The sequence below is a fragment of the Pteropus alecto genome, unplaced genomic scaffold (assembly GCF_000325575.1).
Source record: "Pteropus alecto unplaced genomic scaffold, ASM32557v1 scaffold34, whole genome shotgun sequence".
NCBI lineage: Eukaryota > Metazoa > Chordata > Mammalia > Chiroptera > Pteropodidae > Pteropus > Pteropus alecto.
In genome coordinates, this window is record NW_006435763.1 from 4794765 (window position 1) to 4808013 (window position 13249).

At 54.8% G+C, this 13249-nt stretch overlaps 1 protein-coding gene across 1 annotated transcript in view; it reads right to left on the bottom strand.

The window, feature by feature from the left end:
- The window catches only part of ABCC6 (ATP binding cassette subfamily C member 6), a 47411-nt gene that overhangs the window by 10889 nt on the left and 23273 nt on the right, over nt 1-13249 (bottom strand). Inside the window, exons 15-24 of the mRNA XM_006910939.2 lie at nt 11657-11671; nt 11551-11626; nt 9568-9694; nt 9213-9389; nt 6946-7113; nt 6323-6497; nt 4976-5051; nt 3671-3791; nt 1927-2134; nt 184-494 (exon numbers count right to left, since the gene is read on the bottom strand). Coding sequence (XP_006911001.2) covers nt 184-494; nt 1927-2134; nt 3671-3791; nt 4976-5051; nt 6323-6497; nt 6946-7113; nt 9213-9389; nt 9568-9694; nt 11551-11626; nt 11657-11671 — 1454 coding nt within the window. The remainder of the gene's footprint in view (nt 1-183; nt 495-1926; nt 2135-3670; nt 3792-4975; nt 5052-6322; nt 6498-6945; nt 7114-9212; nt 9390-9567; nt 9695-11550; nt 11627-11656; nt 11672-13249) is intronic.

The window sequence follows — 13249 nt, forward strand, 5'->3', positions numbered from 1 at the left end:
ATTTGGGAGACACGGGTGAGTACGGGTGTTAGATTGCGGTGTCTCCGCCTCTGGAAATTCTTCTTGGGGCGGTTCCCGGATGCCCTGCTGGGCAGAACCTCCTCCACTGACTCCTGCCCAGAGACAGGGGGTTGGCTGAGGTGACCCCGGCAGGCCCCAGGAGCCTCCACGACCTCTCCCTACCTGAAGCACAGCATAGAGGAGCAGCAGCGGCAGGACGGCCACGACAGCCAGCGGGGTGGCCACCGTCACCACCAGGCTGACCTCCAGGAGTCCGAAGGCATAAATCAGCAAGGACCGGAGTTTGTCCGGGATGTCCACATCCACTGTGTCTGTCTCCTTGGAGAAGCGGCTCAGCAGGGCCCCGATGGGCGTCTGCTCAAAGAAACCAATGGGAGATCGCACCACGTCCCACAGGAGCCTCCGGAAAAGCAGGCTGGAGGCCCGGGTCCCTCCCAGGAGCACCGTGGCCATGGCGGCCAGCAGCCCGATGGCTGGGGAGAGAAACGGTGTCAGACAGGAGGCTGGAGCCCCACCCACCACCATCTGATCATTTGGCCACTCCGATCACCCCTTGAGAACCACTCTTGGGTGTGTGGAACAGTGCCCTCCGACCCCAGTTCACGTCCTCCGGGAACCTCGGAATGTGATCTTATTAGGAAAGATCTTATAGGATCTTTGCAGATGTTATTGGTGAAGATCTTGAGATAAAACCCTCCTGGATTTAGGAGGAGTTCTCAATCCAATGACACGCAGAAACAGAGGGAGAGGTGACGTGAAGACGGAGGCAGAGACCAGTGACCCACTGCGAGCCAAGGGCAGCCGGCCACCGGGGGACGCTAGGACAGGCATTGGACGGTGTCTCCTTCGGAGCCTCCGAAGGGAACCGCCTTGCTTTTGGACTTCTGGCTTCAGAATTATGAGAGAACACATCACTGCTGCTGGCAGCCTTAGGAAACTGACACCCCCACTGCCTCCCGATGCCAGTCTATGTGGTTAGCATGGGACGAACGTCGCTCCCCGTTTCTGGGGTGGGGTGAAATTCACCCCTTGGACCACTGCAAGTGGTTCCGGGATGAACATAGGACCCAAGTCAGGCCGATGAGCGTGAGACCTGGGACTTTGCTAGGACGTTTTGCTTTTTTTTTTTTTTTCGAGGTGGCCGAGCTGGAGCTGTGGGATGCCACCTTACCACGAGGAGGAGATGCCAGGCCCGGACAAGAAGCTATCACAGAGGGAGATAACAAAGCCATTTCCATAGCCTCATTTGGAGCCCTGGATCCAGCCATACCTGCAGCTAGTTATCTATAGATTCCAGTCCCATAATCCCATAAATTCTCTTGTTGCTTAAACTAGTTTGAGATACATAGTGATATGGTTAGTATATTATAGCTATGTAGTTAGTAGTTCTGTTAGTTTCAAATGGAGCAGACTTCAGAATAAGAAAAGTCATCAGGGATAAAGAGGAGCATTACATAACAGAAAAATGGGTCAATTCTCCAAGAAGACATAACAATCCTAAGGGGTTTGCGTATAACAGCAGGGCATGGAAATGCATGAGGCTCATCTGGAGCTGTGGGGGAGGGGCGCTGAACGTCCCCAGCGGTCAGGCCTTGGAGCTGCCCTCTGCGCTGGGGGACAGGCGGAGTCTAGCTGGACTGCCACGTCTGTGCGCTCTTAAGGGCCCAGCTGCCCCAAGGTTTGGCATTTGCCAATGAGTCTGGTGGAGACACGGAGCATCCCAGAAAAGGAGGCATGTGCCCTGTCCCCCACTCCTTCTGGCTCTGTCTTAAAGACACAGGTCCGTGCTTGCACCCAGGACGTTTCAGGGAGAACAGGGTAAACAGGGATGGGCGGGCCGGGGAGCCCCGAGCACCTGGGGTGGGGCTGAGAGGGTACAGGGGAAGAAAAGCCAGTGAGCGTTACCTTGCAGGCACCCCAGGAGCCCAAAGACCCAGCCTCGCAGGGCCGCCTGGGTCTGCCGCCCGTCCACGGTGGGGTCGTCCGCCCACAGGCTCAGCCAGTAGCCACGGCAGAAGGAGGCCACTTGCTGGCAGAAGAAGAGGAAAAGGGCGTAGAGGCAGAGCGGGGCACCCACGGCCCGGACGTAGGTCAGGTACATGGCGGCCTTGACCTGCAGCGGAGGGGAGGTAGGAGGAGAAAGGCCAGGGGAGGCTCCCGAAACATGCCAGCGGGGCAGACGGAACCACCACGCAGACCTCGCCGGTCCTCTCTCAGTGCCTCCCTCCTGGACACCCTCTCTCCACCTGGCGTCAGGACCCCCTGCCCCTCCAGGACCCCCAGAGGGCCAGTGGGAGCCTTCACGGTGACAGGCTGTGGCACTTTCTGGCTTCGAAGTGATTTATCGAACACCTATTACGGGACAGGCATGTGTCTCTATCCTCGTCTGAGAGATAAGGAAGCTGAGGCACAGAGGTTAAGCTACCTGTTCAGGTCCACCTCCTACGAATCTAAAGTTCTCCACGCAGCGGCAGCCAGAGTGAACTTCTGAAAAGATCGGCCTGACCCCATCTCGCTGTTGCTGACCTGCCCGTGGGTTTCTCTTGCTCTCGGAAGAAATTCGAAACTTCGCGTACACCTCCCTGACCTTAGCCCTACTCATCATCTGCCAGTATCACGGAATCTCTTTCTTTCCTCTGGCGCCCTAAGCTCCTTCCCGCCTCAGAGCCTTTATACCTACTGTTCCGTCTGCCCAGAATGCTCCTCCCCCAGCTCTTTCCATGGCTGGTTCCTTTGCATCCCTCAGGGCTCAGCTCGGATGTCACTCCTCAGAGCATCCTATCCAAGCAGGCCCATGACTGGTCCCATCTCATTGCCCTTCTCTGTTTTCTAATAGCATTTATCATTGTCTACTATTAACCTTGCTCGTTAGCCTAATTGTTTGTCTCCTCCCACTAACATGCGATGTCCACCAGGGCAGAGACTTTGCCTGGCACACAGTAGGGGCTCTGCAAATATTTCCTGGATGGATGAGTAGGTGGATGGTTGGGTGGGATGATGGGTGGTTGGGTGAATGGGTAAATGAATGGATGAAGAAATAAATGGGTCTGTAGGTTGGGTGGATAGATGAGTAGGTGGATGGATGGGTGGATGGATGGATGGATGGGTGGATGGATGGATGGGTGGATGGATAGATGGGTGGTAGATGGAAGATGGATGAGTGAATGGGTGGGTAGATAGATGGATGGATAGATAGGTAAATGGGTGGTTGGTTGGGTGAGATGGATAGATGAGCGAGTAGATGGGTAGGTGAGTGGATGGGTGAGTAGGCAAATGGGGTGGGTGGGTGAATGGGTAGGTGGATGAGTGGAGAAACCAGCAGAGCAGAAATAGTGCAAGTTCCACATTAGGACAGATCTAGATTTGAGTCTCAGGTTAGTCACTTGCTAGCTACGAGAGCACAGACAAGTCTCTCAGCTCTTTAAAACCTGCTTCTTCATTTCTAAAATGGAGCTGTCGCCATTAATTTTAGGGCATTTAAAGCACTGAGAGATAGAAAGTGTTTAGAATCTTCCCTGGTGCATAGTAGGTGTTCAGGGCAGATAAGCCCCCGCCCCCCACCGCCCCGTGCTGCCTCTGGTGAGCAGTTCTGGGCCCCCGGGGCCGCAGAAGCAGTGGATGGGGAGGGGAGGGAGCGGCTGGCGGGTACCCTGCCATACTGCATGCTGGCCTCTCCGGTGGGCCATCCTGCCCCCTCCGGATCATCTCGGAGAAGCCCTGTCTGGGTCTCTGCAGTGGCGCTGTCCTTCTCGGGGACTGCCTTCACGGACCTGTCATTTAGAGGAAATGAGGACAAATCAGTGTCTCTCTCCACGTGGTGTGTGTGCCCGACCTTCACGGCCACTGGTAGCTGCCGAGCTCTGATGCACATTCTCCGCTCCACTCATTCATTCATTCATTCATTCGTTCGTCCAGTTAACACACTGAGCACCTACTAGGTGTCGTGCCGTGTCCTCTCTCTGTGGGGCCCAGCTAAACGACATCCATTACCCCAGCGTCAAGCAAGCCTGCCCTTCCAATGCCGTTTCACTGAATGAACCTATTTGCCCAACTTTAGAACTTGGTTTTCAGAGTTTTCATTTTGGCTGAAGCTTTGCTACGATTGTTTTTTCCCCCTGCTGTTTACCCTCAGATTTGTCAGTCCAAGTTGGCAGAATGTCAGTTTTGCATGATCAGATGTTGAAGACTTCCTGTATGTTCCTTTCACGTGTGGATGTGTGAGCTGACTTAACCTTGCATGTGAATTGTCATCTGCTAACTGAAACCATGGGCAGCTGACTTAACCTCTCTGTGCCTCAGTTTCCTCAGCTGTAAAATGGGAATAATCCGTCATCTATGTATGTCTGTATGTATGTATTATCTATCTATCTATCATCTCTCTATCTCTCTATCTATCTATCTATCTTTCTTTCTTTCTTTCTTTCTTTCTTTCTTTCTTTCTTTCTTTCTTTCTTTCTTTCTTTCTATCTATCATCTATCATCTATCTATCATCCATCTATCTATCATCTATCTGTTTAATACATCTCTTATCCTTCTACCATCCATAAACCAATCTACCACCTATCTATCATTTATCAATCTATCAACTACCTATCTATATCATCTATACATTCATCCATCTACATCTATCTTTATCTATTTATCCATCTATACTCTGACAATGAATCAAACATCTACCAGTCCATCTACCTATCATGTACATATCTATACTTGAGAGCAAACTGGTCATTCTGTGAACTAGACATTTGGGGACTTAATCATTTTGGCCATTCGATTGTCAAACACATTTTTGGTGAATTAACCCGCTGAGCACCATGGTGGGCGTTCAACAGGTGTTCAGTGCAGAACAGTGTTGGCCGCCCACTCTCTGCCTGAGCTGCAGGTGGTGACATAGCAGCCCCTCTTCGGCCTCAGTCTGCACCCTTCCTGTGCTCAGGACCCCAGCGAACTCACCTCTCTGGTCCACCCATGGGCCTTCCGCCTCCAGAGGAGCCTCTGGCGTCCTCAGTGCTGGTCATGGGTTCTCTTTCTGCAAGGTAAGGGAGTCGTGTCACATGATAGGGATCTGGACCTCGGGGGCTTGATGCTGACTTTGACACCAACTGGCTGTCTGGCCTGAACTTGTCTGAGCATCTATTTCCTCTGATCTGGCTCCTGCAACCTCCTGCCATCCTCCCTGGGCTCTTCCAGGACCATTATCCATTCACTCATTCATTCCTTCATTTATTCACTCAGGAAATATAACGGGGCACCTCCTGTGAACTTGGGGTTGGAGAAGATCAGTAAACACATACAAAGTCAAACAGCTCCGGTACCTTCAACACCCTCGCCCAGGCATTTCTCTGTGGCTGGAATGCTGTTTTCCAACGAACTCTCCCCCAGCCTCAGGTGTCACCTCCCCCAGGAAGGACCCTGCCCCCAGAGCATCTCCCTAGGCCGGCTGGGTTCCATCTTCAAGCTCCAGGATGGTGATGCCATGTACCCCCTTAGGCAGACCAGTGCTCGGCCGGTGCATTCAGAGGAGGCAGAGCCTGGGGCTGGGGATGCCTGGTTGCGAGCCCCTGCTTCATCGTGGAGGGGCACTCCACGGCCTAGCGATGTGTACTGGGGACAAGCTGCTTGGGTTCACATCCCAGCACTGGCAAGTATAAGCCGTGTCACCTTGGGCCTTCCATCCTTATTCTGGGCCTCAGTCTCCTCATCTGGAAAGTGGAAGTATTGGAGTGCCGACCTCACAGGGCCACGGTGGTGAGTATAAAGGAGTTAACGTGGGAGAGGGGCACAGGTTGTTCTTTCTCACTCGCTCTGGGTGAGCTCGGGTCAGTGACTTCGCTTTCTCAGCGTGCACCGTGTTCTCTGGATCATTAGATGCCCTAGTAAGCACGGCCTTGGCCTTTGGGCCTCTGGCCACCGAGGGACCTTGCTCAGTCTCTGGAGCACTTATGAGCAGAGACTTGGGAGTTGAACCGACCCAAGTTCCAACGTCATGACTTCAGGCAAATTATTTAACTCTCTTTGCCCCAATTTGCTCATCTGTGAAATGGCAGCGATAACTTTATGTGCTTCCAAAGGGTCTTGTGAAGATCCGGTGAAGTAACGTATGTCCACAGAAGAACTTAGCAGAGCCCCTGGCTCATGAACGGTGCCGTGGCTCTTACCAGGGGGTTGGGTGGCCTCTCGGGACAGCTGTCTGCCTCGGGCCTGGGCCTGTAGGCTGAGTGTGGCCAGGGCCATCCACTCATGCCAGTGGCACCATTGGCAGGAACCAGGTACCGAAAAGCAGCAAAGCCCAGCCAGTACCTTCTTCTCCTCTTTGTCCCGGCTGCCTGGCTCGATCCAGGAGGCTCGCCAGGGCCCCCTTCCTGCGCAGGAGCTCCTGGTAGGAACCCGTCTCTGCGATGGCCCCGTCTTCCAGCACCACAATCCGATCGGCCTGGGGCAGGACGTGGAGCGTGTGAGTCACGAGAATCCGCGTCTGGGCAGGGAGGGAGTAGAAGTTACGCTCATGTGCCTGACTGCCTTCCAGAGCTGGGGGGTGGGGACAGGAAGTGCCTGGGGCTCACAGTGGGGAGACGGCCCCTTCATGTGCTCTTGCCCTTGTTCTTGAAAGCTGCACATCCTAGAGACATAGAGGGGCCCCTTCGGCCTGTGCCTTGAAACAAGAAGAGGCGGAGTTCACTTAAACCTGGCCAGTGACCTGAGTGAGGCAGAACAGTAGCACCTTAACCACAGAACCATAAGCAGAAAGTAACTGCTGTGGCAAGCCATTGAGAGTTGGGGATGTTTGTTATGTAGCGCGGACACAGCAAAAGCTGACTCTTGCAAAGAGGAAAACTGGGCTCGAGGTGGGTGGTGGTGGGACAGACTTGGGTTAGGACCTTCTCTGCCTTTGCCCTGCACCCTCTGGTACATTCTGCACTTACTGCTCCCTGGAGCAGCCCTCCAGGACCGATGACCTGGTTGAAGATGTGCTGGCCAACATGGGCGTCCAGGGCCGCCAGAGGGTCGTCCAGCAGGTACACGGCAGCCTTTCTGTACACAGCCCGGGCCAGGCTCAGCCGCTGCTTCTGGCCCCCAGAGAGATTCATGCCCTGTGGCCACAAAAGAGTGACAGGGCCCTGAGTCTACACTGCTGGGTGAAGCCGGTGTGACGGGGCCACATCTGCTCATCAGAGTGAGGTGCAGCTGGCTGTGCCTGTCCCCCAGGGCCACCTCCCAGCTTGAAACACCTGCTCTTAAGCCAACGTCCCCCACCCCCAGGGCTCCACCCAGCCTCGCTTCTCCCCGTTCTAGCCAAGCGAGCGTCCTGGAGGAGTCGTCTGCACCCTCCACGGCTTCCTCTCCCCCACTCACTTCTCCCTCTCCTCAAGTCTGGCTTCTGTTCCCATTTCTCCACTGATGCTGCCTTCCTCAAGGACACCAGCCATCGTTTCTCTGTTGCCTAAGGCAGCTTTTTGGTCCTTATATTCATTCACTCACTCACTTACTCATTCATTCATTCTTCCACTCAAATTTACTGCATGGCTACTTTGAACCCAGTGGCGTTCTAGGCTCTGGGGACACAGCAATGAACAAAACCCAGTCCTTGCTCTCATGGATCGTTCATGCTAATGAGGGTGGGAGTGGGAGACAGATAATCAATAAGCAAACAAGTAAAATATATCACCTATCGATGGTGTTATGTGCTAGGAAGAATAATAAGTCGGGGGAAATATGTCGGGGGTGCTACGTGAGCAGGGGTGCTGTGGGGAGGGAAGGCCTCTCCAGCAAGGGGACCTCTGAGTCGAGACCTGATGGGAGTGAGGGATGGACCTCATGTGGACCCCTGGGAAAGAGCTTTACAAGCAGAAGGAACGTCAGGTGCAAAGGCCCTGAGGCGAGCGTGTGCTTCGGGTGTTTGAGGAACCACGGAGAGCCATGTGGCAGAAACAGAGAGACATGGGTGATGAGGTCAGAGCGATAACGGGGGTCAGGTCACGGGGGGCCTCGTCGGTGATGGGCAGGACTTAGCTGTGACTCGGAGGGAGTGGGGACCCTTTCCTGGAGGGTTCCCAGCAGAGAAAGGACGTGATCTGACCTACGTCTGGACAGACTCCCGTTAGCTACCGCACTGGGGTCAGCCCGTCAGGGTTGAGGACAGAAGGAAGGAGGGCCACCAGGGGTTGCCGTAGCAACACGGCCACGCGTTGATGGTGGAGGGAGGGCACCAGAACATTCTGGGTCTGCCTTGAGGGTGGACCCACCGGGATTTGTAGATGGATTAGATGTGGGTGTAAGAAAAAGAGAGGAATCAGGGGTGACACCCAAGTTTGGGATCTGAGCCGTGGAAGGGCGGAGCTTCCGTCGGCTGGGGTGGGCGTGCTGTGCGTGGAGGGAGGGGAGATTCTGGGGGAGCACTTGTCTGGTTTAGGGTGTGACACGCTGGACAGACCTAGCGGGCAGCAGGCACCCCCTGCTTCTGAAACACCCTTCGCTCGGCCTCCACGCCGCCACGTCCTCCCCCGGAATGCTCCTCTAAGGCGGGGTTTCCTCCAGACCCTACCAGGGATCCTCTCACCTTCTCTCCAGGAAACCTCATCCATTTCCTTGACTGCTCTTTTCCACACTCAATTCCCTAATCCAGGGGTCAGCAACCTTTTCTGTAGAGAGCCTGACAGTAATGACTTTAAGCTTTGCTGGGGAAGCCCGTGCAAAGGTAGCCATGGATGGCTCACGGGGAAATAAATGGACGTGACTGTGTCCCAATAATACTTTATTTACAAAAACAAATGGTGGGCCGAATCTGACCCATGGGTCATTTTTGCCAATCCGTAGCTCCAGATGCATCTCCCCTTTTATTGGACACCTCTGCCCGGAGCTTTCAGTGAGGGGAAGCAATCTGACCAATGTCATCCAAAAAGGCAGGGCAGGACAGGTGCCCAGGTCCCCTCACTTCCGGTTGTAGAGCCCATCACCGCCAATCCCTGCCACGTCTCTCTGCATCTCCCTGGTCTCTGTTTTCAATCATTCACTCATTAATAACTATTTATTGAGTGCCTGCTATATGCTTGGCCCTAAGCCGGGCCTTTTTCTCCCTAACTTCCCTGCCCTATCTCCCCTTTGTTCCTCCCACCACACTGCCCACAGCTCAGGAAAGCACACGGCCCCAGCCACCATGGCTCCCTGTCCTGAGAAGGCCCAAGACCCTCACCTGCTCCCCAGTTTGGGTGTGGACTCCTGCAGGGAAGCTGCCTACGTCCGGCCACAGGGCACATGCCTCCAGCACCCTCTCCAGCCACGGCAAGTCCAGCTCCTGCCTGAAGCAAATGTTCTCCACCACGGACATGTTCTGGACCCAGGCCTCCTGGGGCACGTAAGCCACGGGACCCTAAAACACAGCTCGCTTTGGCGATGAGGAGGCTGATGGGGATGGAGGAGGAGTGGGCGGGGCTCGGGGCAGTGGAGGTGGAGAGAGTGAATGCAGAAAAGCTGGGCTGGGAGGGGGGAGCGGGGAAGGCTCTAGGATGGGGGACAGTCTAGCGGATGAGCAGGGACCGCGGCCTCACCTTGATGCTCACGGACCCCTCCACCTTTGACAGCTCCCCGAGGAGAGCAGAGAGCAGAGAGGACTTCCCTGCCCCCACCGGACCAACGACAGCCAGCAGACAGCCCTGTGGCACGGCAAGGTTTATCCTGGCAACACAGACGGGGGGACCCATTCCTGGGGCGGGCCCTGCTTGAAACTGCGCAGACTTGGTGAATCCCAGACACAGCCAGCTTTGCCCGCTGGCGACTCACCCAGGAGGTCACTAAGAGGATCTGCAGGGTAGTCTTTCCTTCTCCCCACCCTTGTCTGGCTAGGCAAGCAGCCGTCCTGTCCCACACACGTGCATGGGAACACACACGTGCATGCACAGACCCACACACATACATACATGTGCGCACACACACACCACCACGCTTCACGCACATATGCATACATGCACACACGTGCACACACAACATTCACACACAAATGCATGCACACATACACAAACATGTTCTCACACACGCACGCACGTGCACAAACACATGCACGCACACGGGGACACACATGCATACAGAGTTTACTGTAGCAGGCGGGTTTAACCAGCGCGTACATACATGTGCGCACGCACACAACACCACGTGTCATGCACATATGCATACATGCACACGTGTGCACACACAACATTCACATACACAAACATGTTCTCACACACGCACACACGTGCACAAACACGTGCACGCACACGGGGACACACATGCACACAGAGTTTACTGTAGCAGGCGGGTTTAACCAGCGTCACCTCTCACCCAGCAATGGGCTCCTCATTGCTCCCCCTGCTTCTGCCCTTGGCGCCTGGCCCTGCCCGCGTTTCACAGTCCATCCTCCGCCCAGGGGCCGAGCAACCTATCAGAACCTGAGTCTATCATGACACTCTCCTGCTGGAGTCTTCTGGAGGTTCCCATTTCACTCGGGATAAAAGGCTCCTGCTGCCTTGTCCTTCAGCCACACTGACTGCCTGTTTCTCAAACACAGCTGGGGTCATTGTGCTCCCCAGGGGCCATGTGGCAATGTCTAGAGATATTTTTGGCTATCGCAACTGGTGGGGGTTGCTGCTAGAATCGAGTGGGTAGATACTGGGGGTCCTGCTAAACAGCCGTTGATACACAGGACGGCCCCTGCGACAAAGTTATCCAGCCTCAAATGTCAACGGTGCTCAGGTGGAGAATCCTGGGCCTCGGCATACTCCCAGCCCAGACCCTTTGCTTCTGCTGTTCCCACTGCCTAGAAAGCTCTTCTCCTGGGCATTTGTAGGGCTCGGTATTTCACTTCATTGTGACCTCAGTTTAAATGTCAAGCTTCCTCTCACTACGCATGCCCCTTCAGCAGTATCACACTCTGTCCCCGTACCCTGATTCCTCATTCGTGTGTCCCCCCTCCCACCAGCCTGTTAGCCTCAGGAGTGTAGGACCCTGGTCTGTCTTCTTCACTCTATCCCCTGGCACCTGGCAAGTGCTCAATAAATACTACGAAGTGAGCGAGTGACAATCCACACAGGTACGGCCCAGGGCATTGTAGTTCCCTTCCTAGGGAGTCTGGGGGTTGGCTGGGGTTTTCTGCTACAAAGACCCAGCCAAAGAGTGAGGGGCCGAGGTGACAATGCGCTAGGGACTGACACGGTGGGGAGAGATGTGGGCATGGCCGATGACGCGTGGCTTTGAGGCTCTTCTCGTCCAGGCCTCCCTTGTGTCATGTCGGCCGGCTTGAGAGCACAGAGGTGTCTCCTCCCTGACGGGGAGGCTCAGGTGCCTCATTCCCATCTGTGGGAGCCCCTGCTGTCCAAGACTCTCGCCACCAGGGCCGGTCCTGGGAGTCCCCCCTGTGGAACATGAGCTCGGGCTCACCCACCCTCCAGCCCCAGGTGGGAAACCCACACCGTCGCTCACGGGAAGTGACAAGAGCCTCTTGCGTTTTCTCCCTGTTGGTCGGAAGGGAGCGAGTTACCACTGAAGCCCTTCTGTACCTGTGCAGGCAGGGCGGGCTCTCCCGGGACCAAGCGAAGGTGGCTTCTTGTACACGGATGCGGTCCTCCCTGGAGGCTGCAAGGCATAAAAGGCCAGTTACATGACATGCTCCCAGCTGACCTCGTCCCAGAGGCAGCAGGAAATCTCTCCCACTGGACTCACTGTCCTGCTTGCCTGTGACTCTGGAGTGGTCACGTTCTCTCCCCGTGGGATGATTATACACTTCAGGGGCCAGATCCTACCTGCCGACTATTTCAATAAAGTTTTATTGGAACACGAGCACATGCCTTTATGTTTTTTAATGGCAGAGGTGAGCAGTCGAGACACAGACTGAATGGCCTGTAAAGCCTAAACTGTGCACGCTCTGGTCCTTTTCAGAAAAGTTAGTGGGCTTCTGATATGATTTATCATCCTGCAGAGTGTCATTAATTTCAGTGGGACAGCAAGTGTGAGCAGGGACACTGGTCTGTCTCCCTATGTCCCTAGGTCTCAGATATATATTTTAATACAAAGTCCTAACACCCCCAAATCAGGATCTTTGAGGGGGTGAGGCCTGAGCACCTTACATCTAATGATCAGATGACACCCGCTAACACCCACCGGACTGGGTGGTCTCTGGGAGCGGGCTGCAGATGAAAAGCAGGTTGCCCACTTAAGTTCGAATTTCAGATAAACGAGTACGTTTTTTTAGTGTTAAGTATATCCCACACATGGCATGGGATATACTTATACTCAAAAGATTCTTCTCTGTAAACCTGAAATTCCACTTGAATTGGGAGTGCTGTGCTTTTATTTGTGAGTCTGGCTCCCCTACTCTGGCAGCTGGTCCCTTCCTAATGGTCTAAGGCGTGGGGACCCTCCTCCGCTTCCCCATCTACAAAGTGGGGGATGGGGTGGAGAGAGATGAGCTCATCATTGCACAGAGCACTTTGAACTGTAGTGGCACGAGGTTAATACAAACACATTGGCTCTCGATGTTTGTGTTAACCTCGCTGTTGTACGCCTTTGCGTGAAGAGCAGGCAGGTGACCAGGCGTGTCAAGCTCGTGGCTCGAAGAAGACCCAGGGGTCTCTGGGACAGGGTCCGCGGTGCTGTAAAGATTGTCGTGCCCACTTTGCAGACAGGGACACTGAGGCTCGGAGGTTGATTCTGGCTGGGGGACTCCGACAGCACAGGCTATGCTTTTAGCCGCCATGCCGGCGTTTTCTCGGTAAGCAGGTTGACGATGCCTCAGTCACAAGAAGGGGAGGGGTTCAACCCCGTGATGGGTCCTCTTCCCCCGACTGCAGTTCAGTTAGTGTCACTAGACCCACAGGTGTAGGGTTCGGGATGGGCGGGACAGAGGGAGGCCCAGCTAACTCGAGCTGGGTGAGTCTCACCATACAATGGTGCTCGTAACTCTCCGATTTTATTTTCTAGTTTGACAAACACATTGCCATGCTCATCTGTCTGGACCTTCGGCACGAGGGCAAGAACCTGGTCTGTTAGAGTGGTCACTGCTGTACAGAGTGACCAGTGGCACGCACGAGGTACCCGTGAACAGCCACCAGATGACTGGCAGGAAGCAGCATCACGGTGCCTGTTCCCATGTCGTGTGGCCGATGCTGTGGTCTGCAGGTGCCATCCTGCTGCCGGCAGCCCCCCCGGCTGGGACCCTGGCATCCTGCCCACCCCCTCCTCCCTTCCACACCCCTCCTG